General features: G+C 38.5%; 1 protein-coding gene across 1 annotated transcript in view; it reads left to right on the top strand.

The window, feature by feature from the left end:
- Nucleotides 1-3,562: 3,562 nt before the first annotated feature.
- Nucleotides 3,563-25,566, top strand: part of LOC307032902 (dysferlin-like) — a gene marked incomplete at its 3' end in the record, with an annotated part of 87,176 nt that continues 65,172 nt past the window's right edge. Inside the window, 19 exon segments of the mRNA XM_079671180.1 lie at nucleotides 3,563-4,004; nucleotides 8,457-8,512; nucleotides 9,669-9,760; nucleotides 10,375-10,480; nucleotides 12,090-12,213; nucleotides 13,117-13,370; nucleotides 14,930-15,058; nucleotides 15,137-15,199; nucleotides 15,294-15,344; nucleotides 16,685-16,715; nucleotides 16,985-17,100; nucleotides 17,494-17,620; nucleotides 18,301-18,404; nucleotides 19,471-19,539; nucleotides 19,813-19,856; nucleotides 20,306-20,388; nucleotides 21,451-21,483; nucleotides 21,739-21,854; nucleotides 22,899-23,012. Coding sequence (XP_079527306.1) covers nucleotides 3,932-4,004; nucleotides 8,457-8,512; nucleotides 9,669-9,760; nucleotides 10,375-10,480; nucleotides 12,090-12,213; nucleotides 13,117-13,370; nucleotides 14,930-15,058; nucleotides 15,137-15,199; nucleotides 15,294-15,344; nucleotides 16,685-16,715; nucleotides 16,985-17,100; nucleotides 17,494-17,620; nucleotides 18,301-18,404; nucleotides 19,471-19,539; nucleotides 19,813-19,856; nucleotides 20,306-20,388; nucleotides 21,451-21,483; nucleotides 21,739-21,854; nucleotides 22,899-23,012 — 1,785 coding nt within the window. The 5' untranslated portion in view covers nucleotides 3,563-3,931.

Below are 25,566 nucleotides of genomic sequence, written 5' to 3'. Positions count from 1 at the left end.
CAGGTGTGTATCATTGCACTCAGAAGTAATAGTTTGGCATTTCAGTTTATTTTATCCATTAGAGGAAGCATTATAAAGATTCATTCACACATGTTGGAGTCAGATACTGAGTTTTTTTGCGCACCAAAATGGACCACAAGCTAAAAACAGAAGGGTAAATGTAGTTAGCATATTTTCTGTTAGCTTGTTAGCTTGTAACTAGCAGCTCATTTTTGGTTAAAAACATACAATACTTTCTAGTGTTTTTTTTTTACATAGTAGAAGAAAGCTCCTAGGATCTAGTTTACATTCAGAAACTTCACTACAATACAAATATAATACTATATTTGCTGTTAAAATGTTCCCCATGCTAATGCTAACTATACTACACTGTCTCTTCAATTTGTGACACATAATAATCTACTTGGGTACATCCCAATTTTATACATTAAGGAAAGTGCACAGACATTTCTTTCTTATAGAGGAATATAAAAACACCTTTAGTGACATTTTTCACAGTTATGTCAGCATAGTTAAGGTAGGGCTTGGCATTTTGGTGAAAAATTGACTTTTCTAATAAAAGTGATTTTTATATCTTGATAATTATATATTTAAGCAATAGCTCACGACAGGCGTGGTTGGACAACCCCCTTAACTAACGCTCGTGAATTAATTTAAGTTTTCCGCACTTTCGCAGGAATATCTCGCAATGGAGCGAGTTTAAGTTTCACTTTTGATTGCATGATAAAGCCCAGCGCAACACCTCCGTCCCACATGTTGCCACTTGTTTACACCATTTTCAGGCGATTTGTAATCTGTTCTAGAAAAACGATGTGTTTGTTAGGATTTCAAGAAGCATATAGAACAAACAATGGATGTATTTTATGAACATTTATCCATGCTGAAAGTAGATTTAGATGTGTTAGGACTAGGAGTGAGATTATCTAATATATGCATCTGATGAAGCATTGCATGAAGTCTGTTGATGATCAGAGGCTGTTGTTTGTCACGGTTTGTGAAACAAGCAGGACCCAAATGCAGATATAAACTGAAAATTCCTTTATTTCAAGGCTATGATATATATATATATATAGATAGATAGATAGATAGATATACATAGATAGATATACATAGATAGATATACATACATATACATATATATATACACAATGACAAAACAGAACACTCACCGCAGAACTAGTCAGGGAACAAGACGAACCGACCAAGACAGACAGAAAACCCAGAACTTAAATACACACAAGACTAATCACACAACAAGACACAGGTGAGGAGGGAGGAGAAAACACAGGGGCCCAGGTGAACATAATCAGACAATTAGACACACCAGGGAAACTAATGACTCGAGGAAAACACAGGGGAAAAGGACCAGACAATAACCCAAAGGAAAACATGACATGGAAAACAGCAAAAACACCCAAACCTACAAAACTATAAACGTGACATAACATGAGAATCGTGACATTGTTGGGGCTGCATAAATGTTTTTTTATTTTTGTTTTGTAGGCAGACCATGCAGGCCTCAGGTAGTTAGACTTGGGCCTGCGACCATAGTTTTATTGTATTTTGTTTTGAAAATCCACAGCAGAGGTTTGTGTCATACTAAAACCACCAGACTCAAGAGACAGTTTCATCCCACAGGCAATAAGACTGTTAAACACCTGAACTGTTGAAACAGCATCCACAATATTCATCTGGCTGCTACTTAAACATTATTTATCTATTTACCTAATACATCATATTTCAATAACTTGCATATGGACTCTTATTGCACTTTTTAACTTTTTTAAACTATTTTCTTCTTGTATTTACTATTCACTATTTACTTGCACTATATTTTTCTGTTTATCTGTGTTTTGTGTTGCTCTGTTGGAGAAGCCTGTCACACAAGATTTTCATCAACATAACTACACTGTAGCTATGTTCGTTTGACAAATAAAGAACCTTGAACCTTACTACATGCATGTTGTGTATTTTGCATATCTCTCAGTAGCCAACGATCTGTGAGTCTGTTGGCTCGGACATAAACTCCGTAATAAATGTAGTCTACATTTCATAAGAGGTGTTAAACCTGAGAGCATTTTAAATCTTTTTTGAACTAAATGCTTATATAATCTGTATTTGTATTTGTATTGTTGATTTAGTGTGTGAACGAGATGATATACAGTAGAGAAGGTTAAGCTGTCATTATTATGCTGCGTTCACGCCGGACGCGAAGCGATGTTTGGGGGAGGCGCGATTACATGTAAAGTCAATGCAGAGACGAGGACAGACGCGAATTCGCTTCGACGGCGAGCATGAAGCGGTGGACGCGGTGCGAATCACGCGATTGAGGAGATTGAACGGTGCCGTGTCAAACGCAAGAGTTCAATTTTTTCAACTCGAGCGTCAAATTCACGTGACGCGTTCTCGCGGAAGCCAATCAGCGTTGGGATTCCCTCTGACGTCCCTCTGACGTGCTGCTGTTGATCAGTTGTAAAGATGGAAGAGATGATCGTTATGGCTGTCAACGGTATGTTTGTTTTGAATGACACGATAAAACAAACTGCAAGCCGCGGTGAAACTTGAGCGATTGGAATGCGAAGCGAATATTCGCATCGCGTCCGTTGTGAACGCAGCATAAGGCTGTTATGTACTGTTGGAGTGGTAAGCAGGCCTATTGTTTTTGGATATGTGTGGAGTATTCAATGTTACAAAACTAAAATGACCATGTTCAAGTCTTAAAGTCATCCTGATGCCTTAGTTTTGGTTTCAAATTACAGAACATCATGTATGTGTTGCTTTTTTGGGGCTTGTTTTCATAGACCTGGTTGCTTATTTCTCTCAAATCTGGCAACAGAGTGGGCAGGGCGCAGTGTCTAATTGTAGCAGTAAGCTAACGAGTACTGAAAGCTTTATTTTGTTTTGATCCAATGCTGCACAACTGAACTGATCCAATGCTGCTGTGAAAAAATGAAGCTATATCCATGTTGGATAGAATATCAAATTTAAATAAAAAAATAACCTTAAGGGACAACTTGAATGCTTTTTTTCTTTTTTTTCTCTTAATGCATTGCATAAAGATCGGATCGGGAAAAATCGGTATCGGCAAATTGTCAAAATCAAATGATCGGAATCGGATCGGGAGCAAAAAAAGGTGATCGGGACATCCCTACTGTGTGGCCTTATTGCCCCTCCTCGTAAACTCCTGATTTTGACCAAACAAAAAGATCTTTAATTTCATGTATAAATTGAGGACATTACCGTTTTACTACAAAGACTTTTAAGGCAGTCAGATGTCTGTTTTAGGCAAAAATGGGATTAGAAATGTAAGATGTTTTTTGGTTTGCACTTGGTTTTTCATGCTTGAATCCACAAAATTACACCAACAGAGATAACAGGGATTACATTAGAGGGGAATGTTGTGGCAGAGATGTGGGAAAGATAGGGCAACATCCAGGAGACAAGGGAGGAAAAGAGAACAGGAAATGTTGAGATTTCCTCTGGATGTGAGGTGTTGTTCTCTGTTTCCCTACAAGTGTGGAGAGAGAGTCGGAAAGAGGCTTTGTGGACGCTATCGTGTGGGAAAAGAGCTTTTATTTTGCAGTTTCTGTTGGAAAACAACCACATTTTTGCATCTGTGGGAATTTATCTCGCCAATCAAGTCATGGAAAAGCGTTAGAATTAAATCCGACGTTGCAGAAGACCTACTTTCAAGTATTGGATATCTTTTTTTGGACCAAAATCATTCTCTTTTAAGCTTTTTCTGATCCCCTCATCTTCTTGGCACCAGTTCGTCTTCCCTTTGTTGATTTTGCCGGTCGTTTTCAAAGCTCCCGGGGTCATGTAAGCAGTTACTTCAACCGTTGGATCCGTCTTTCACCTGCTGTCGTTGAGTTCAAGACAAATCCAAAAACAGTTCTTTGAGCCTCGCAGGTTTCAGGAGGTTTCAGCCATGTTACGATGCATTATTCAACGAGCCAACAACCTGAAGCACTCTCATCCTCTGGCTAGTGTCTCCTTCAGAGGTAAGAGGATCATGGGAGAGTCAGTTATTGGACTCAATGTGGCAGAACATGCTACTCTAGCACCAAAACATTCAGAAATAGGACTCAAAATAGGTATGAAGAAAGTATCTTTTGTTGCAAAATCTCTCAAATTTGACTTTATAGATATATTTAAAGTCATGTTTGATTTTTGGCTCGTGTCAGTCAAGATTTTTTCGGTTGAGTTTGAGTTTGAAGGTGAATAGGAAACAAACTGATGATTTAACTTCCACTCAATGTGAAAACCATGATTGTTATTATGGTTTTCTAATCGATCTTGTCTCTTTTGGGGAGAAACGATGCACTCCCAAGCCTTTTCCGATCAACAAGCCTTGTTTTAAAACAGGTTTTATTCAGTTTTTCATGTTTTATTGATGGTTTACGTACTCTAATATGTTAGACAACAGTCTCGTGATGAACCCATCTTCCATCATCGTCTGAAATCTGAAGTATTTCAAGACGAGGTTAAGTCAGGGCGTGAAAGGAAAGTCAAAGTGCTTCTTCAAAAGCACATTTAAAGTTTCGATGTTGGCTACATGCAACCGTGTCTCCTCAAGATATTACTCTCCTAAAAAACTTCAATGTATTTTTAATCGATGAACGAAGAACATGTCTTTTCTCCCGTGTTACAGTTTCAGTTGTAAACTAGATAACTAAATCGCAACAAAAGTAATTAAGTTAACGTTAAGGCATCAAAACCACTTGGTTATGATTAAACCATGATTTAATCTCGTATGCTTGTTACGTACTTTAGGTTGCACACTTAAGTACGTACTTTAGGTTGCACACTTAAGTATGTACTTAAGAAATAAGTCAACACTAACCCGTCTTTACGCGCTGACTACTAAAGATCATGGCTTTGTTTGAGTTAGTGGACTGCTGTAAACTCATTACTGCAAGAAATGTCACTCTGTCTACGGAACCTTTTCAGTAATACATGTAGAACTCAAAAGCGGTGCTTATAGACTGTCTTTTATTGCAAATCTTAAGTATTTTAAGACAAGGCTGAGTCAAGCCTGTTCTCAAACCAAGTTTCAAGTCCTTGAAGGATAGTCAAAACGCATGTTCAAACGCAAATGTAAAGTCTCGATGTTGGCTACATGCAACCGTGTCTCCTCAAGATATTACTCTCCGAAAAACGTTCAATGCATTCTTAATTATTCGTTTTTTTCTCCTGTGTTACTGTTGCAGTTTTAAACACATGGGTACCGTTGTAAGTACTGTAGAAACAAAAGCCAACAAAACTACTTGCTTTGGTTTAGCAAAATATCTTAATTTGGCTTAAAATAAATAAGTTTGTGCTTAACTGAAGTTATAATAAGTCGACGTTGACTTTTCGTTTCATGTGTCCTCATATTGAATAGAAATGAATACAGTACCTGATACGTCAAAAATGAACCTAATTGGATAGAAAATCTGCTTCTCTTGACACAAAATGGACGATGCCATTACATTGTCAATGGAAGAACATGAAACCTGAGTTGTAAGTCTAGCAGCACCCAAGATAAGCTTTAATTGTTGTGCCTGAAATGTGAAAATGAAATTCTACTCACTCTTTATCCTAGAAAATCTAAAGATGTCACTACAGTTTACTTAGTCCTAGCACATTTATTTAATATTTCTAGAGGACAAAACCATGTTTAGACAAGGTTCCTTAAACAGCATCTAGCTTAAAGGCATGGGTGTTTCCCATGGCGACAACTGCCTGGATATCTCATGTACTGGTGTTGCTAGGAGACTAAGTGTAAACTTCCTTCTGTAGAACGTCATATAACTTGCTTTTTAAGATATATCTGTCCCTTTTACAGCTTTCATTCAGCATTTAGGAGGGTCAGTGTGTTGTGTTGTGTTGTAGCTACAGATGAGCTTTGTCGAAGCAGAAAATAAGAATCTGTTTAATCGAATGTCTGGAGGTGACTTGGCTACCTGTCGTGTTTTTCAATCAGTCTGTTGTTTTGTACTTTCCACGAGTCAGTGTCTGCCTCCTTAATGCGTCCGACTTCCTGTCTTTGTTCTGTTTCCTGGTGGCATCATACGCCGAGGTGGAAGAAGTACTCACATACTTCTACCTATAAGTCAAAGTATGAATACCACAGTCTAAAAACCACCACAGGTAGAAAGTACGACATTCAAGATGCTACTGAAGTATAGACGCATTACTAGCGAAGGAGAAACTGCAATACCTTTATTTGAGTACAAGCACAGCAAAAATACTCAAGCAAATATCAATCATGAACATGAGTAAATATACTTTAAAAAAATACCAGTACTCACATTCTTGTAATTGGTGTTCTGGAGATTAATAACCTTAACCTTTAAATCTCCCCATGTTTTAGGGGCCACACACACACACACACACACACACACACACACACACACACACACACACACACACACACACACACACACACACACACACACACACACACACACACACACACACACACACACACACACACACACACACACACACACACACACACACACACACACACACACACACACACACACACACACACACACATGTCTAAACTTAGCCTTCCCAAACGTAACTCAGCGGGTCACAGTTGGGTTTATTCTGGTCTCTCATGACAGAAACTGTGCCAAGCTGAACCTGAACAGGAGGTCCACGCTGTGCCACTTCCTGTCTCTGAGATGCTGGCTACGATATCACACACACACACACACACACACACACACACACACACACACACACACACACACACACACACACACACACACACACACACACACACACACACACACACACACACACACACACACACACACACTTCAAAGTACCCTGTTGACCCCTCTGTGGAAGGGTGGAGGTGTTTTTCTTAAAACATCTTCCAAGAACGGAGGTACACTTGCGTAGGTGTTTGTGTAAGAATGTATGTGTGTGCGTGTGTGTGTTCTCACATTAGGTGATGATTGTGTGGAAAACAGGAAAGCAAACATCCCTGGGTGTGTGTGTGGAGATAAATAATGTGTGTGTGCAATGATATCACATTAAGAGTAAATGCAGTTACATGTTATTATTGTTTAATCATGGACGTTGGGGAGAAACCATGCACGTCCAAGCCTTTCAGGGAACAAACCTTGTTTAAAAAAATATTTAATTCAGATTTTCATGTTTTATTGAAGGATCACATGCTTTAATATGTTGGACTAAAGTCTCTTGATAAACCCATTTTCAATCATCGCCACTTCGAGCTTTTCATTTGTAGTTTTAAATGTATTTTCTTGGCAACTATTGGACTGTTTCTGATTAAATTGGATTCAGATATTCACGTTCACCTTTAGATTAATTGTTATAACTTCAGTGACCTTTCGACTCATCATTAGGTCACCATTAGCATTTGTCCAGTACATTGGCTTATAACCAAATACCTGATCTAATGTGTGTGTGTTTGTGTGTGTGTGTGTGTGTGTGTGTGTGTGTGTGTGTGTGTGTGTGTGTGTGTGTGTGTGTGTGTGTGTGTGTGTGTGTGTGTGTGTGTGTGTGTGTGTGTGTGTGTGTGTTAGGTGAGAGCTATGATAGCAGTTAATAATGAATCCTGGCAGTTTATTGGTCGGTTTTATGTCCCATTTCCTGTCAGAGTTTCTAACAGACAGGACATCAAAGCGCAGAAGTCCCATGTTACAGGAAGTCACAGAAATATAACACACACACACACACACACACACACACACACACACACACACACACACACACACACACACACACACACACACACACACACACACACACACACACACACACACACACACACACACACACACACACACACACACACACAGCTGCTCCTTTTTGAACCTCCGTTCTTGGAAGATGTTTTAAAAAACACCTCCACCCTTCCACAGAGGGGTCAACAGGGTACTGTGAAGTGTGTGTGTGTGTATGTGTGTGTGTGTGTGTGTGTGTGTGTGTGTGTGTGTGTGTGTGTGTGTGTGTGTGTGTTTGTGTGCGTGTGCGTGTGCGTGTGCGTGTGCGTGTGTCTGTGTCTGTGTCTGTGTCTGTGTCTGTGTCTGTGTCTGTGTCTGTGTCTGTGTCTGTGTGTGTGTGTGTGTGTGTGTGTGTGTGTGTGTCTGTGTCTGTGTCTGTGTCTGTGTGTGTGTGTGTGTGTGTGTGTGTGTGTGTGTGTGTGTGTGTGTGTGTGTGTGTGTGTGTGTGTGTGTGTGTGTGTGTGTGTGTGTGTGTTTACTCTCTGTTCACTGACTCATATTTGGTCTTAAAGTTTTTGTATTTGAATTTAAAGTATTTATTAAATATGTATTAATATAAATGAATAACTACTGCAATTAACTTGATATCTAATAATGTATCCAGCATTTGGTTCATTTGGGGATAATTCAATATGTTTTTATTTCTTTTTAATAGTTTTCTTCTTCTGCTATCTTTTAATATTGTCTGTTTCTTCATTTCTTTAGGGTCTAAGAAGAAGACAAAGGTCGTCAAGAACAACCCTAGCCCCGTTTGGAACGAGGTGCATCCTTCATAAGAACCTCATATTCATTTTGTACTGGACAATTACAGGAAAACATTTGCCTTGTACATTTAGTAAAACAAACAAAAACACCTCTCATATCTTTATAACCTTTTCTTGTTGCTCCTTGTGGAAAGTACTCATTTTAAAGCTGCAAAAATAATCTTTTAATGTGAAAATCCCCCCATTCGACTGCCATAAATCACCAAGTCAAGCCGTAACAGAGGACAGGTTTTCTGTTTTTTCCCAGAGAACAAATGCATCCTGTTAAATCATAACCGACCCTTTCCTGAACTCCAGTACTTTGTCACATTTATTCTCACAAGATCCCATTTTCAACTTCAGCCCAAATCATAAAATGGATATTCATTAGTTTAGTTTTGCCCTTTAAACCTGGCAGAAATCTTTATTTTTAAATCTGAAACAGAACAACAAGCAAGACTGAACTTACAACTTATTTTAGATTCAAAAAGAGAAATCATAGCTAGGGATGTCCCGATGACCTTTTTTTGCTCCCGATCCGATTCCGATCATTTGATTTTGACAATTTGCCCATACCAATTTTTCCCGATCCGATCTTTATGCAATGCATTAAGAGAAAAAAAAGAAAAAAAAGCATTCAAGTTGTCCCTTAAGGTTTTTTTTAATTTAAATTTGATATTCTATCCAACATGGATATAGCTTCTTTCTTTCACAGCAGCATTGGATCAGTTCAGTTGTGCAGCATTGGATCAAAACAAAATAAAGCTTTCAGTACTCGTTAGCTTACTGCTACAATTAGACACTGCGCCCTGCCCACTCTGTTGCCAGATTTGAGAGAAATAAGCAACCAGGTCTATGAAAACAAGCCCCAAAGAAGCAACACATGATGTTGTTGAAACCAAAACTAAGGCCTCAGGATGACTTTAAGATTTGAACATGGTCATTTTTGTTTTGTAACATTGAATACAACATTTAAAAAAAAGTATTTTTATTTTTTTTTAATCCCGATCCCCGATTTTTTTTCTCCCGATTCCGATCTTTTGAAAATCACGTGATCGGCTCCGATCCCCGATGACGTGATCGGATCGGGACATCTCTAATCATAGTCATAGTCTCCGGTTTTCCCTTCCACTTTTATTGATTACTGATGTGTGTTTCTTTGTCCTTTTGCCAGGGTTTTGAATGGGATCTGAAGGGGATTCCTCTGGACTCCGGAGCAGAGCTGCACTGTGTCGTCAAAGATCATGAGAAGATGGGGAGAAACAGGTACTGCATGCAAAAAGTCTCTCAAAAAAAAGACTGAAATATCTAAAAAACATGCTGTTTTGAAGAAGCTTTCAGTGACGCCAAAGGCTAGATCATTATCCCATTAGTCATTACCTGTAAAGAAGTTAAAGTAAGAATACATTTTTTTTTAAATGCATGCAAATAATAATGTAAAATGGAAGAAACTATTTATATTAATACAAGAAGATCAAGTTAAATGTCTTAATTAAATAAAAAAGAATAATAATATGTATTTAAACATATACAGTTAAAGTAATATGTCCCAAGAGAAGAGAAGATATGTATATCAATATTAGAAGTTGTCAAATAAATAATACAATTAAAACATATGTATTTTAAAAATAAGAAGTTAAATTAAAATGTCCAAAAAATATAGAATACAAATTTGTTTATGAACGTCTGAAGTTGAAGCAGAATGTCAAATAAATAAACATGTTTTAATAGAATATAAATAGTATATACAGAAGACCCCTGATGTCATTAACATGTGTGTGTGTGTGTGTGTGTGTGTGTGTGTGTGTGTGTGTGTGTGTGTGTGTGTGTGTGTGTGTGTGTGTGTGTGTGTGTGTGTGTGTGTTTGTGTTTGTGTTCAGGTTTCTGGGGGAGACTCACCTGGCTCTCAGAGACGTTCTCAACTCTCCAAACTTTGCCGCCACCTTCACCGTCTCCCTGCTGGACACCAAGAGGAACAACACGGGGGTTAGCACACACACAGCACGCGCACACACACACACACACACACACACACACACACACACACACACACACACACACACACACACACACACACACACACACACACACACACAGACTGATTTACAGTCTCATTGTGTCACGAAGCTACGATAAATCACTCTGAGTTTCCTGTCTGGATCTTAAAATAGAGTGCAATGGGGATAACAAACACATCCTTCTTTCTCTCTTTTTCTTCCGAATCTAAATCAGTGTGAAGCTGTGATTGAAAGGAAATTGCAGACAAAGACATCGGTCATAAGTCATGGAGTAGCAGTTGCCAATGCAGTGAGATCATTCAAAGAAAACTCAACTAAACGTCACAAGTTATCGCTAAAATCAAATATTTTTTATTACAAACTGTCCAAATAACCCTACTTTAAGTTCAGTCTTTTTTCCTGTGAAAGGAAACTGGACACATTTCACTGCTACACACACCCTGTGCTTACGAATAATGTTCATAAAGGACCCTAGTTTGTATCAGTATGTAGTGTCTCTACTTTAAAGAGTCCTCTCCTGCTGATGTTCAGGTGTATATCAGTATATAGTGTCTCTACTTTAAAGAGTCCTCTCCTGCTGATGTTCAGGTGTATATCAGTATGTAGTGTCTCTACTTTAAAGAGTCCTCTCCTGCTGATGTTCAGGTGTATATCAGTATGTAGTGTCTCTACTTTAAAGAGCCCTCTCCTGCTGATGTTCAGGTGTATATCAGTATGTAGTGTCTCTACTTTAAAGAGTCCTCTCCTGCTGATGTTCAGGTGTATATTAGTATGTAGTGTCTCTACTTTAAAGAGTCCTCTCCTGCTGATGTTCAGGTGTATACCAGTATGTAGTGTCTCTACTTTAAAGAGTCCTCTCCTGCTGATGTTCAGGTGTATATCAGTATGTAGTGTCTCTACTTTAAAGAGTTCTCTCCTGCTGATGTTCAGGTGTATATCAGTATGTAGTGTCTCTACTTTAAAGAGTTCTCTCCTGCTGATGTTCAGGTGTATATCAGTATGTAGTGTCTCTACTTTAAAGAGTCCTCTCCTGCTGATGTTCAGGTGTATATCAGTATGTAGTGTCTCTACTTTAAAGAGTCCTCTCCTGCTGATGTTCAGGTGTATATCAGTATGTAGTGTCTCTACTTTAAAGAGTCCTCTCCTGCTGATGTTCAGGTGTATATCAGTATGTAGTGTCTCTACTTTAAAGAGTTCTAAGCATTAAGTAGCTTCAATAATGCAGTTTATTTTGTTCCTTTTTTAAGCAATTTTGAGGGAATATAAGCTCGAAAATGTACATCGGTACATCGTCTAAATATGGGACGTGTCCATTTCTACACAAACTTTCCTTATGATATATTAACGCTGCGTTTTACAATATAAAAACACTTTCATAATATTTGCAACATGCGTTACCAACACGCTTGTATAATAATTAACTTAAGATTGATTATGTTAAATGCTATAACTCTTTATTAAATAACTTTGGTTTAAGCTTGTATATTTGTTATTTTCTTTCCAAAAGGTGATTACGTGTGGAATTTTTTTATCACACAATAGAGCCTAAATGAAATGTCTCCGTCTCTTCTCTCCAGGCGACTTTGACCCTGCAGGTTTCGTACCTCCCTCCTCCAGGAGCGGCTGCTTTATATCATCCGCCCCCCCACCCTGAGCATCTGCCGCACAGCAACCCCGGGCCGGAGATGGACACCGTCACAAGTAAAAAGATAATTAGTGACATCAAATAAATCAGTAAATATAAATCATAATAGAAGTGTCTCATTTGTAGTGAAGTACATTTACTCAGGTTTTGACACTTTGAGTATTTTTCATTTAATACTACCTTAAACTTCTACTCGACTTTAGATGCTTTACCTTTTCATATTATTAGTGAACACACATTTTAAATAAACTTCTTCTACTGTTTATATTTTAATATACATGTTATTTATAGCATTTTAATTACATTTTTGTATCTTTATAAATATTTCTCATATTTATTTGAATGTATCTTTTAGTGGATATTTTTACTTTAACATCCTATATTTTTATTTAATGAGTTTATTTAATTAATCTTTTTTTGTGTTTCACTCTAAAATGGAGCAACTTTCACGAAACCCAAGTTACCCACTATATTTTTTATAATCTTTTATTTAACATTTTACTTAACTTTCAAATGTTGATATTGATGTCTTAATTCAATTGTATTTACATATTATATGCATTTATTTTCTTTTAAACATTTTCTATTTCTATTTTTCAATTTCTTCAATTTTTCATTTTCTTCAATTTTTCAATTTCTTCAATTTTTCAATTTCTTCAATTTTTCATATTCTTCAATTTTTCAATTTCTTTAATTGTTTTTATAAAAAAATATTTGTTTACACATTTTGTAACACATGTTTTACACATTATTTACACATGTTTTACACATTTTATACACATTTCTTACACATTTCTTACACATTTTTTACACATGTTTTACCCGATTTTAACACATATTTAATTGTATAATGAAGCAAGTGTCACTGTCACCCAGTTCTACTTGGGATTAATGAATTATCCTTCTGCTAATTCATCCCATATCTTTCCTCATATATTTCTGTGTCTCCTTCCTCTCAGTGATATCTCTGGACACTTTGGGGGACGAGGACACGGAGAGCATGATAATGGTGGATCCTCCGGAGGACCAAGGAGGAGACGACGGGCGCTCCATGGTCATCGTGGGTCCTCAGGGGTCGGGCCGCGAGTCGCCTGCTGCTCAGACCCCGAAACGCTCCCCGCCGTCTTGCAACACCCAGGGGGGTCTGAGGAAGAGGAGGAGGGGCAACAGCAGCCACAACAAACCCCTGCCCAACAAACCTCAGGATCTGCAGGTGGAGATTTATGGATATCAATACTTTTAACAGCTTATATCTATTTTTACGATGAGTGTTATTTGACTTGTTTTCATTTAAAATAGACTTTAACATAAGCAGATACTGATACAGTAAGGGTGTAGGTCTGAAATTATTTATATATTCACCTTTTTAAAGACAGACATATAAAGAAGGCTTTTATTTATTCTACTATATTTGAGCTGTAAAATATTCTGCACTCTGTGCTCACAGCGCCGCCGTGTGGTGATTCTGATGAATTACATAAATATCATCATTTTATTTAGTTTTTGTGTATTCAGGAGTGGATGTGATGTATTATTTATTTATTTAGTACAGGCAAGAGACACACATGAGCACCCAACAGTGGTGATGATATGATTTGATATTAACATCTCACGAAAAGTACTATAAATAAAAAACAGTAATAACAATCATAACAAAGACAAATGATGAAGAGTTATATTATTGTCTCAAAACTATGATACAAATCAAGAGGAATACCTACGTCACTTCTGGGCAAAAATTATGGCCCCGCCCACTTTTGGGGGAAAACAACGCTGTCATTTGATTGGCGGTCAATAAAAATTCTTAAGTTTTTGCCCATCCGATAATTTTTTGGGGAAAACCGTGGATTTTTGGATCTTCAAAGAGCTCGATTACGATGGCCAGTCAGGCAAACAATTACATTCGATCATTGGTAATCGACAATCGGTCTTGATATATGGTTAAATTAAAATCAGTAGGCGAGGCTGTAATTTCTCCAGCTGTTACTCTCATGAGTGAGGCAGAACATAATAGTTTTATCATGCCAAAAAGCTGCTGTATCGTTTATTGCACCTCAACATTAAAACAAATCCAGAGTTACGTGTTTCTGTACTTCCTCTAAGAACAAAGGACAGTAACAGAAGATCTCTGTGGCTTCAGGCTAGCCGTTCAAATGACAGCCGTTGTTTCCCCCAAAAGTGGGCGGGGCCGTAAAGTGACGTAGATGTTACTGTCATCTATGAAAATCGATAGCCTACTGCTATATTTAACCATATATCGAGCCCGTTCGTCTATTTCTAATGGCTTAATGTAATTGTTTGCCTGTCTGGCCATTGGAATCGGGCTCTTTGAAGATCCAAAAATCTCCGGATTTCTTACATTTCTGATCGGATTGGCAAAAACTTCAGAATTTATATTGACCGCCGTTCAACTGATAGCATTGTTTTCCCCCATAAGTGGGCGGAGCCGTTATTTTTGCCCGGAAGTGACGCATTTGTTACTTTTATCTATAGCAGACTGTAAATATCATCTAGTAAAATAATTGCCTTTATAATTTAACTTAAGTCAAGATAGGGATAATGCTAGTAAAAGTAAAAGTATAGTTAAAGTCGCATGATAAGAAAACACTTAACAAACAAAAAAGCACTTAAAAATTATTATTCTTACAGATAATTAAACTTTTTACAAATAACTATTAATTTAGAAAAATGTTAAGTTGCAAACCGACCTACTTTATAGGATTTATATGCTGAAAATGACCCAAAAAATAATCTTCGTATGGTGCCACTCAGGTCCGTGTGCGCGTCATCGAGGGACGACAGCTGCCGGGCATCCACATCAAACCCGTTGTTAAGGTTACGGTTGCCGGGCAGAACAAGAGGACTCGCATCAGAAAGGGAAACAACCCGGTCTTTGACGAGGTAAAACCAATAATATAATTAATATAAAAACTCTAATTTAACCGTCAAACTGCAGCTCGATTGTTTTCCTCTCCGCAGACGTTCTTCATGAACTTCTACGAGACTCCTTCCGATCTGTTTGACGAGCCGATCTTCATCACTGTGAGTTTTTATATCTCCGTTTCAATATTTAGATAAAGCTTTCCTGTTGTGTTAAATGTAAGAAAAGCACATTTTTTCTTTACCTGCCCGACAGGTGTGTGACTCTCGCTCTCTCAGAACTGATGCTGTGATCGGGGAATTCAAGGTAAACTCACAACAAACACTTTAAATACACAAAGATATCAAGTACTTAATACTGGACAGTTGTAGGAGAAGTAGTCAGATATAAATAATAATACTACACTGTCAAAATCCCCTAAATGAAAGTAGGCATTATAACACCTGTGGGGGAAACTTCTGAAGCAATTGGAGTCAGGACTCGGAGAGACACGAGGAGAGCTGGAGCTTTGATGGCAAACACTGACGGCCTATTTGGAGCTTGGGCGGAGAATTACTTAAATAACATTATATAACTATTATAAGCATAATTGATTTGAAGTATGCAAGTAATAGTATTGATGTTGTCGTAAAATGTTCTCTGACAGTGGCTCACTATTATATATAATGTTTGTAGATTAATAATTATTGTTTATTGTTGAATTTTGATGCTGTGAATACAATATTTACCATGAGATGCAGTGGAGTAGATATTTAAACGTTAACAGATAAAATAATCAATATTTGTTACAGTTTGACGTGTTACTTTACATGCACTAACTTCACTGGACAGTAGGGCTGTCCCGAATACCATTTTTCGGGCTCCGGATATTCGGTAGTAATCAGCAGCGAATATTCAAATATTCTGATCCGGATGGTTACTAATTGACCGGGAACACCATGGGCATACTTGCCAACCCTCCCGAATTTCACGGGAGACTCCCGATTTCATTGCCCTCTCCCGGTTTCCTCCCGGGGTCATATTTCTCCCGCATTTCTCCCGATTTCTGACAAAATCAGATTTACTCACGACTGTTTCCACTCGGACTTTAATACAGCTACACCATTGTTTGGTTTCCATGGTAGCGCGTGTCTTTAGCAACGTGCGCAACTGAAATCTGAGAGGGTGAGGAAGATAGTGACAGAAAACTGAACAAGAATCGACAACTCTGCTCACTCCTTTCCTTTACACTATGCTCCATCAAGGACGGTGCTTCAGGCCACAAGACAGTGCACTGACAACTACAATAAGCATGTTAATGTTAATCTAATACAGCCCCCCCCCCCCCCCCCCCATGACCACGGGTGTTACAAAGTTGACTAACTCATCCACAATTCAATGAAAGTGGAGATCAGATATTGTTTATGTTCAAATGTCTACTGTGAAGGATATCATAAAGCCTTAATGCAATCGAATGTAACACAAAAAGGTTATGATTGATGAACGTAGTAAATCGGTCAGAGTTGACCCGAAGACAACAGGAGGTTTAAGATACAGGAGGATATCATGGAAATTAGTGTTTGTACTGAAATCATGGTTTGTTGCACATTTAATTTAAAAAAATGAAAGAGCAAAAGTATCTCAAGCTTATTTCATATTGTTTACAGTTGGATGTGGGCACCGTCTACAATGAACACAGTGAGTAAACATCAACGTTGATTTGTACTGTTTTATTTGTGTGAAAACTGTCAATTAGCTTCCGTTTAATACTCTATTTAAGTTCCTAAATCATGTATGAATGACTATTAGATGTCCATCACTACCTGTTTTTAAATATAAAGTATGATTTTGTGGTTTTATATTCCAGGTTACGACTTTTTTCTGTTCCTGGTTTTTGTTTTGAAGTTCTTAGTTCTGTTATATCATTGGTTAGTTTGCACATTTTAAGCCCCGCCCCCTGTGTTTAGGACACTGCTTCTTGAGGAAGTGGCTGCTGCTGTGTGACCCTGATGACCTCTCTGCCGGGGTCAAAGGTTACCTGAAGGTCAGCCTGCTGGTTCTGGCAGCTGGAGATGAGCCGCCGGTGAGTCTCACTGGTTGAAAAAAGATGAGCGATATTTTTTTGTTTATATCTACTAACTGTACTTTTAAATAAATGCTAAAAGTTTGCATTTTAACCCAAAATGCTATTGTTTACATATTAGCAATGTAAGCATGTTGCCTTGCTAATAATATGCATCTTAAGGTGTAAAGATTGTATGCTAAACGTTAGCATATTATCAACTAGTTTTAATGCTACTGCTAGCATTCTTAGATTAGCATTATATTTAGTGTAACGGAGTGTGAGACAAGACAGGGAAAAAGTACCCTGAGCCTTTCGTCGAGCCAACTTTAGTTAATCTTTTTGCATTAACCCACATGTGGATATCTGTGTGTTTGTGTGTGTGTGTGTGTGTGTGTGTGTGTGTGTGTCCAGGCGGATAAACGCGAGTGTGTGGAGGATAAAGAGGATATCGAGGGGAACCTGCTGAGGCCTGCTGGTCTTTCTCTGAGAGGGGCCACATTCTCCCTGAGGATCTTCAGAGCTGAAGACCTTCCTCAAAGTCAGTCTCCACTCTACTGAGTTTATTCTTTATATATAATAGAGGTGGAAATCACCAGGCTCCACACGATACAATATTATCGCAATAATTAAGCCACAATATGCTAAGTATTGCGAACGTATTGCGATACGATTTAAATGTATTGCGATACGATTTAAACACGACCAGCGCATTTCTGATTTCTTTCTCCACTGACTCCATCTTTGTTTTGACTAACTTCCTGCCAATCCCACTGACTTTACCGATGACTCAGCACCATCTAGTGGATTGAAAATGCAATTGTTACCAAAAACTTTTAATTTGGATTTGCAATATGAATAGTTTATATAATAAAATATCGATACTTCGCGTCAGTGTATCGATACAATATCGCCACTCAAAGTATCACGATACTATGCTGTACCGATTATATCCCCCAGCCCTAATATATATATAGATATATTCCGTAATGCTGCTTCCCTGGACATCTTAGTCATCATTAAAAACTCACCTGTTCACCATGGCCTTTGACCCCTAACCCATCACAGTCCCCCTGCCTGTTTGTTTGTTCGCCCTGTAAAGCGGCCTCGGGTCCCTTGAAAGGCACTATAATACATGTATCTATTATTATTGTTATTATTATTATTTATCCCTCAGAGAGATTTCTAACATCTTCCTGCCTGTTTCCTGTGTTCCTGCAGTGGACGATGCGTTCATGGATGGGATGAGGCAGATCCTGGGGTTCGACAGCAACAGGAAGAACCTGGTGGACCCTCTGGTGGAGATTCACTTCGCTGGGAAAACTGTGCGTCATTTAATCTGAATATATTCATACAAAAACCACATTTTCTATTTTGTACGTTTCTTTTTTTCAGTGCAGTGTATTCAAAGAGATCTACCGACGTTTAAATTGTTAGTTGATCCCTAAAAAGACTTAATATGTGCACAAAGATTCCAAAACACCTGTACTAACAGTGGCGTTTCTAGACCAATTTGACTTGGGGGGCCACTGGGGGGCCAGTTATTTTTCTGAGGGGGGCACAATAAATGCAGGACGAAAAAGAGAACTAGACAGTATGAAGTAATTGTGCATCAGAAAACAATGCAATACAGTTATTGGTATTTGTTTCAGTACACTTATTTATTTCAGATATATCTTATAGTTATTAGTGTTAGCTTCAGCTTAAGTTCTAGTACAATTTTTGCACTAACACCATATCATATTTATATAAAAATAAAGGCGATGAACAGTTACATCTCTACTTTACATCTACAATTACACGGATAGTAGTTTAATAGTTTCACCTTCAATTATCGTGGTAGTCTCTCGAAACGTAGGTTTCAATCAGTCGTTCTCGGCTGCAACAGCCTCTGATGATCCGAGATGAAAAGTGTTTGCTTTTCGCGCGCTTCAGCCGGACAGTGAAAGGGAGTGCACCGCTCTAATGGGTCCTGAGTGCACCGCTCTAATGGGTCTGACTAGAATGACGAATAACGTTAGTTCCACCTATTCCGTCATTCAATAAATCGTGTAATAAATCATACATTTTTCACTTTTTTTTCACTTTTCATTTTTAAGGGGGCCACAAGGGGGTCAGAGGTCCGTGTTAGGGGCACTGGCCCTCCTGCCCCCCCCCCCCCCAGAACCGCCCCTGTGTACTAATGTTCAAGAGTTAGGTATTTAATGGCATAGGAATAAACGGATGCAATACACGCAATATGTGTGTGCAGAAAAAACTTTAATAAGAGAAAACAAGAGTTTGGTAGGTAAAATGCATCTAGATTCTATTTTTTAATATGTAAGAAGTGAAGTTTTTTCCCTGCAGAATTTCCTGTTGTAAATTGTATTGTATTAATTTTTTTTGTCTCAGGTGTGCACTAAGATCATGGAGAAGAACGCCAACCCACAGTGGAACCAGAGCCTGTCCATGCCCATAAGAGTGAGAACACACACACACACACACACACACACACACACACACACACACACACACACACACACACACACACACACACACACACACACACACACACACACACACACACACACACACACACACACACACACACACACACACACACACACACACACACACACACACACACACACACACAGAAAACAAACAACATCACGCAGCTTTGTTGTGCTTTAAATTAAAGTATACTGATTGCACATTTTAATATATCGTTTATGATTTATTTTTTCCTCACAGTTTCCCTCCATGTGTGAGAAGATGAGGATCAGAATTCTGGACTGGTGAATCCATGCTGATATTTATTATCATTATTAATTAGATATTAACACTTCCTGTTGGCAGTTTCTCCATAAGTGTACACACAACTGTCACTGTTACCTTGTATACAGGAGAAAACCTAAAAAGAAGGTGATTCTCAATCAAGTTTTGTCTGTTGTCATTTTCTACTAAGATCTTTCGAGACGATCTATGAACATTTTTCTAACATTGATATTGGTGATAATGGTAACCACAAAAAGTCTATGTCACACTGAACCCCAACAAATATGTGAATCATGTGGGTGTTTGGAGTTTTGACGCAGATTGTGGCAATAAGGGTTCATTCGAGTTCCCTCAATTATCTTTCACTTCAGTATCACAGTTTGAAAACCTCTGGCTCAGTAATATATTTTAATTTGTGTCAGCAGTAGTCTTTTAAATGCATGGTTTATCTTTCTCTTTCTCTTTTCAGGGACAGAGCCAGTCACAACGATGTCATCGGCACCACCCACCTCTGCATGTCTCAGATCTCGGCCCCCGGGGGAGAGATAGACGGTAAACAAAGTTAAAACGTACCAGTTTGGTTTGGTCTGCTGGCAAATTTCAAGAAAGACAAAGAGGGTAATTATTGGGTGGTCTTTCCTACTCCACCTGTGGTAAATATCTTTTTATTACATGGCTTAGTTGAATACTCGATTCTGATTGGTCAATTCAGAACATGTGACACACTGTTAATGCCGAACAGACAGACCGCTGTCAAGGACTTATTGACCGTCGTTAAGGACGCTCACATCTGCACAAACAAGTCCGTTCGATATGCATAACATTTTGAATGCAAAACTTTGAAAGTGATGCAGGTTTTCTGTCTTGCACATGAAAATATGAAGTTGCATTTTGCAGTATCTGTGTCTATACCCACCCAACATGCCTTTTCTCTAGAATGTATGTGTTTTGTGAGGCTGTGTATAGTCAGAGTTAACTGCAGACCTTCTGATTTGAAGGTGTTTGAATTGTCTGTTCCTTATCTGAAAAAACGTAAGTGTGTGACGAATCTAGACTCGTCTGAATCAGCGATGAATGGAGAATAGAAACGGTGTTGCAACATGGATGACATATCTTACACACAACGTTAGATAAACCCAGTGTTTATCCATCTGCAATTTGAGAGTTAGAAGTCTGTGGAAGTTCTTTGTATGGGAGTTGAAATGTTGGATGGTTATGGATCTGTGTTTTGTGAACACACCAAAGCATGGACGTTCTCTCAGTGACCTGCATGAAGACTAACTTGATGGTTCTTGTGATCTGACCACTGCCCGTTCCTCCCTAAGAGTTGCCCTTTTTTCCAGATGCACAGGTTTTTCTCATTGTGTGTGTTACAAGTTTTATTTGTTGTGTGTCTTCTTGTGAAAACATCATGTGAACGGTGATGAATGATCGACAAACAGGAATATAATACATACAGAAAGCCACCAGAAAGCAAGTAGTTCAGCTGATTTTGCTTTGTTTTTGTTATTTTTCGTGCATCCGTTTTGTTTTGGTTTGGTTTGAGTGGCGTTCAAAGACCTCTGGTTTCCTTTCTGTCTGACTCTGACCCATCCTTCCTCTCTACGCACTCAGATGACTTGGCTACTCGGACCGTCCACTCTGGCAGTACGTCCATCACTTTCATTTTCCAGCTGTTCATTTTCATTCAATTTCTTATGATATACATTAACTTCTTCTCCTTTCAACTCATTACTGTTTTCCAATCTTGACTTGATTCCATTGAAAAGCCCTTGTCACGTGCACATGATGTCATAAATCAATTAATCAATTACCTAATTGATCAGTCTTTCTTTCTTTTCTGCTGCTCCACATCCTGTCTTGACTACGGTTAAATATGTTGGTTTTGTTTTGTATCTCCAGTGGACGACAGTCTCGGTTTCCTGCCCACGTTCGGTCCGTGTTTCGTGAATCTGTACGGCAGCCCGAGAGAATTCACCGCCTTCAACGACCCACACGAGGCGCTCAACCTCGGAAAAGTAACGTTCATTTTGTATATTTTTGTAAACTGTTGCTGTTTTTTTTATTTTCCACATTGAAAGACACATAACAACAACAAGAAAATACGTACATGACAAAAGACAATAATTAATAGATTAAACAATATTTGAAAAAAATAATAGTAATGTGTAAATAAATACAAATATAAGTAAATACAAAAAATTAAAATAATTAAATTTGTTGAATAAGTTAAGTAAATATGTTTGTTTGTCCTTCCGTTTAAATTCAATCTGTCCAAAAACCATGCCAAATATTATTATGGTATATATAATTAATCTCTTACTGTTTTACATTCTGCATTTTTTTACATTTTAATGTCTTTATTATTATTATTAAGTAAGATTCTGCTTATTTTCCTTAAAAACAAATTGAATTTAATAAAGTGAAAAAAAAAATAAAATAAAATAAAACTCTTGCTTGTCCTTTGTCATTTTAGATATGCTATGTAATACATATTAGACCACAATATCTCTCTTTTGCCCTTAATTAAAACGTTATGTATATAGCACCCTTCTCAAGACGAATGTACAAAGTGCTTAACAGTATACAGTACACAATTCAAAGTACAACTATAACATGTACAATAAAAGGAATAAAACTCAGCAGGTAAAACATAGGAGAAAACACCAATGAAAAACAGCTACTAACTCAAAGGCCTGTCGGAAAAGGTGAGTATTTAGCTGCCCCTTAAAAACCTCTACTGAGACAGAGGCTCTTAGTTTCTGGGGGACTTCATTCCAAAGCCTTGGAGCCACTGCCTCAAATGCACGGTCCCCCTTAGTTGTTAGCCTGGTTCGGGGCACCCAAAGGAAGCCTTGCTCAGAGGACCTCAGGGCCCGGGTTGTGCTGTGAGGGTGGATAAGGTCGTTAATGTAGTCCATGTATTCCACACATATAATTTGACCTCAGAGAGAATGAGAGTCTGCTGCAGGCTTTCGTAAAATGTCTTTAACTGATTGTGGAAACTAGTATTGACATTTTACGTGGTCTTGCACTTTTTAAATCTGTTTTTCTGCCGTCAGGGGGAGGGCGTGGCGTACCGAGGTCGAGTCTTAGTGGAGCTAACGACAAAACTGGCGGACAAACCGGAGCAGAAAACTGAAGACATCTCGTCAGACGACCAGCTGGTGGTGGAGGTGAGAGGGAGGAAGGAGTTCAAATGAAAAACACAAAGAGAAACGAGTCAGTAGTGAAAAGAACACGGGTTGTGTCACTTTTATGACACGTTGAGTGATTGATTTATGACCCCCCCATAAAACCTTAGTCCCGCCCCTAAATCCCTTTGATGTGACAGGTGTCAGTGCACCTGTTGTAGTGACCCCTAATAAACCATTGTCTTCATTCTTTTTATGACTTCTTTGTTTAGCTGTTTAATGTGTTATTGCCCCCTATAAAGTATTGTTCCTAAATAGGGGGGTAATAGAGTGCCACAGTGACGCCTCCCAAAACCCGGAAGTAAATTAGCATTTTACCACTTCCGGTTCCTTCGACAAAAAAGCAATGCAATTTCTCCATAGGGTTTTAGAAAATATCTGGAAATAAGGTCTGTGGTTGAGACACATTTAAGAGACGGATCACGTTTTGTTCTACGACGTTAAACACATCAGCAGTGACCCCACTGGTGATTTCTGAAGAGTTTACGTGTCGATGGTTGTTACCAAGTGGCTGAATAGGACTACAGAAGTTGTCATTACACCGAACACGTAAACACTTCTCTAAGTGTGTTTGCCCTGTTCTGCTTGAAAGCAAGCACCTGCCACTGTTCAAACAAACACTTCAACTTGCACCATTTTGAATCCGTAGTTTTGAATATGGATCTTAAGTTGGCGTGACGTTGAAGCAGCGAGCGACCCTGCTGTAGTTCGTTTATAGCATAACGTTAGCATTTTACTTCTGGCGACTAGATTTACGACTAGAAAATTATAAAAGTAGGGTAGTGTTAGAAATGAAAATCAATGTTGATATGGCGTAATTTGAATTAAATATACCATTTAATTTAAATCAGTTTTATTCTGAAAAACCGGAAGTTCACACTATTAATTTAACACTTTTATTCTGAAAATTCTTAATTTCCGGTTAGCATTAGCATGTGGTGAAATGCTACGTTTTCAAATCGTGAATTGAAGGTGAACTGACATGTGATGCTGTACACTGAGCAGACTGGGATTAGCACTCATTTATTGACGCTGAATAACGTTTATCAGGGAATGTTTAAATAACCACAGACGCAAGAATGATGTAATTTAGCAACAGAAAAAGGCAGGAATTGCATTGGACCCGCCCTCCGACGACGCCGGCCAATAGGAGAAGACCTCAGATGACAACAGGAAGAGCAAGCCAAAAATTGACCTCTTCTACTCCCTGACCTGTACTTACCGGTTGGATGAGGAGAGCGCCTCCACTCGCACATTTCATTTTGCACACCACCGCATATTTTGTGTCATTAAATGCTGTTAACTTTTATAAGCTTCCCTTGACTCTTTTCAGTCTCTCCTGCCTTCACGGTTCTAGAATTGCTTTCAGTAGACATGTGGGGATTAAACGGCTGAACAAAACGTGACCCGTCTCTTAAATGTGTCTCAACCACTGACCTTATTTCCAGCTATTTTCCAAAATCCTATGGAGAAATCTCATTGCTTTTTTTTGTCGAAGGAACCGGAAGGAGTTTACCTATTGTTGTTATATTGCCCCCTATAAGATATTGTTCCTTAATAGTGGGGTAATAATACTTTATAGACCCTTTGTTCTTGTGGTAATAGATGGTTTAAAGGGGTATTCTTAGATCCCTTCTTTTCCCTCTGTTTCCTGTTTCATGCTGAGGCCCCTGTGTCTCTGTGTCCCCTCACAAAAGTGTTTTCTTTTTAAATAACTAATACTTCAGATAATCTAGTTTCTTTCTCACAGTATGGGTTTTAAAAAAGAAGAAGAATCTCTGGAGGATGTAACATCACAGTGTTCGTGAACATAAGTTCTTTACATGTCACAGTTTACCCCTTTACTCTTATCAATGTTTTTGAGATAATAGCGTCTCCAACACATGCAACACATGCAACACACACACACACACACACACACACACACACACACACACACACACACACACACACACACACACACATAAACACACACACACACACATAAACACACACACACACACACACACACACACACACACACACACACACACAAACTGTGACTCTAAAAGGCTAGTTTGTGATTTTAAAGCTTTTTTGGTGAAACTAGGTAGTTTTTTTGATACATTTACTGATCTTTGCTTAATTCTCTCACCAAGGTATAGTAAGATGCACTTTTATGTATGCAAAACCTTAAAACTAAGTACTTTGAATGAATAGAAAAACTAAAGAGGGGCTTCAAAACAGGTGTTGGTGCCCCCCCCCCCGGTAACTTTGTCCAGGATTATCATACTCCCACCAAAATAAAACTGTTGTTGGCTGTTGACCCCTTGTGCACACACAATAATTTTACTCTGGGCTCATCAGGCAAAAAACTAAAGAGGGGCTTCAAAACAGGTGTTGGTGCTGCTAGATTTAGCACCCCCCCCACCCCCCAGTAACGATTGTCCAGGATAGTCATACTCCCACCGAAATCACTGGTTTTTGCTGTTCCCCTGTAGTTTGTGCACAAAAAAGCATTTTACTCTGGTCCCATCAGGTGAAAAACTATTATATA

Source organism: Notothenia rossii, assembly GCF_949606895.1.
Source record: "Notothenia rossii genome assembly, chromosome: 3".
In the NCBI taxonomy this organism is placed as follows: Eukaryota; Metazoa; Chordata; class Actinopteri; order Perciformes; family Nototheniidae; genus Notothenia; species Notothenia rossii.
This window is presented reverse-complemented; position numbering and strand designations above follow the sequence as displayed.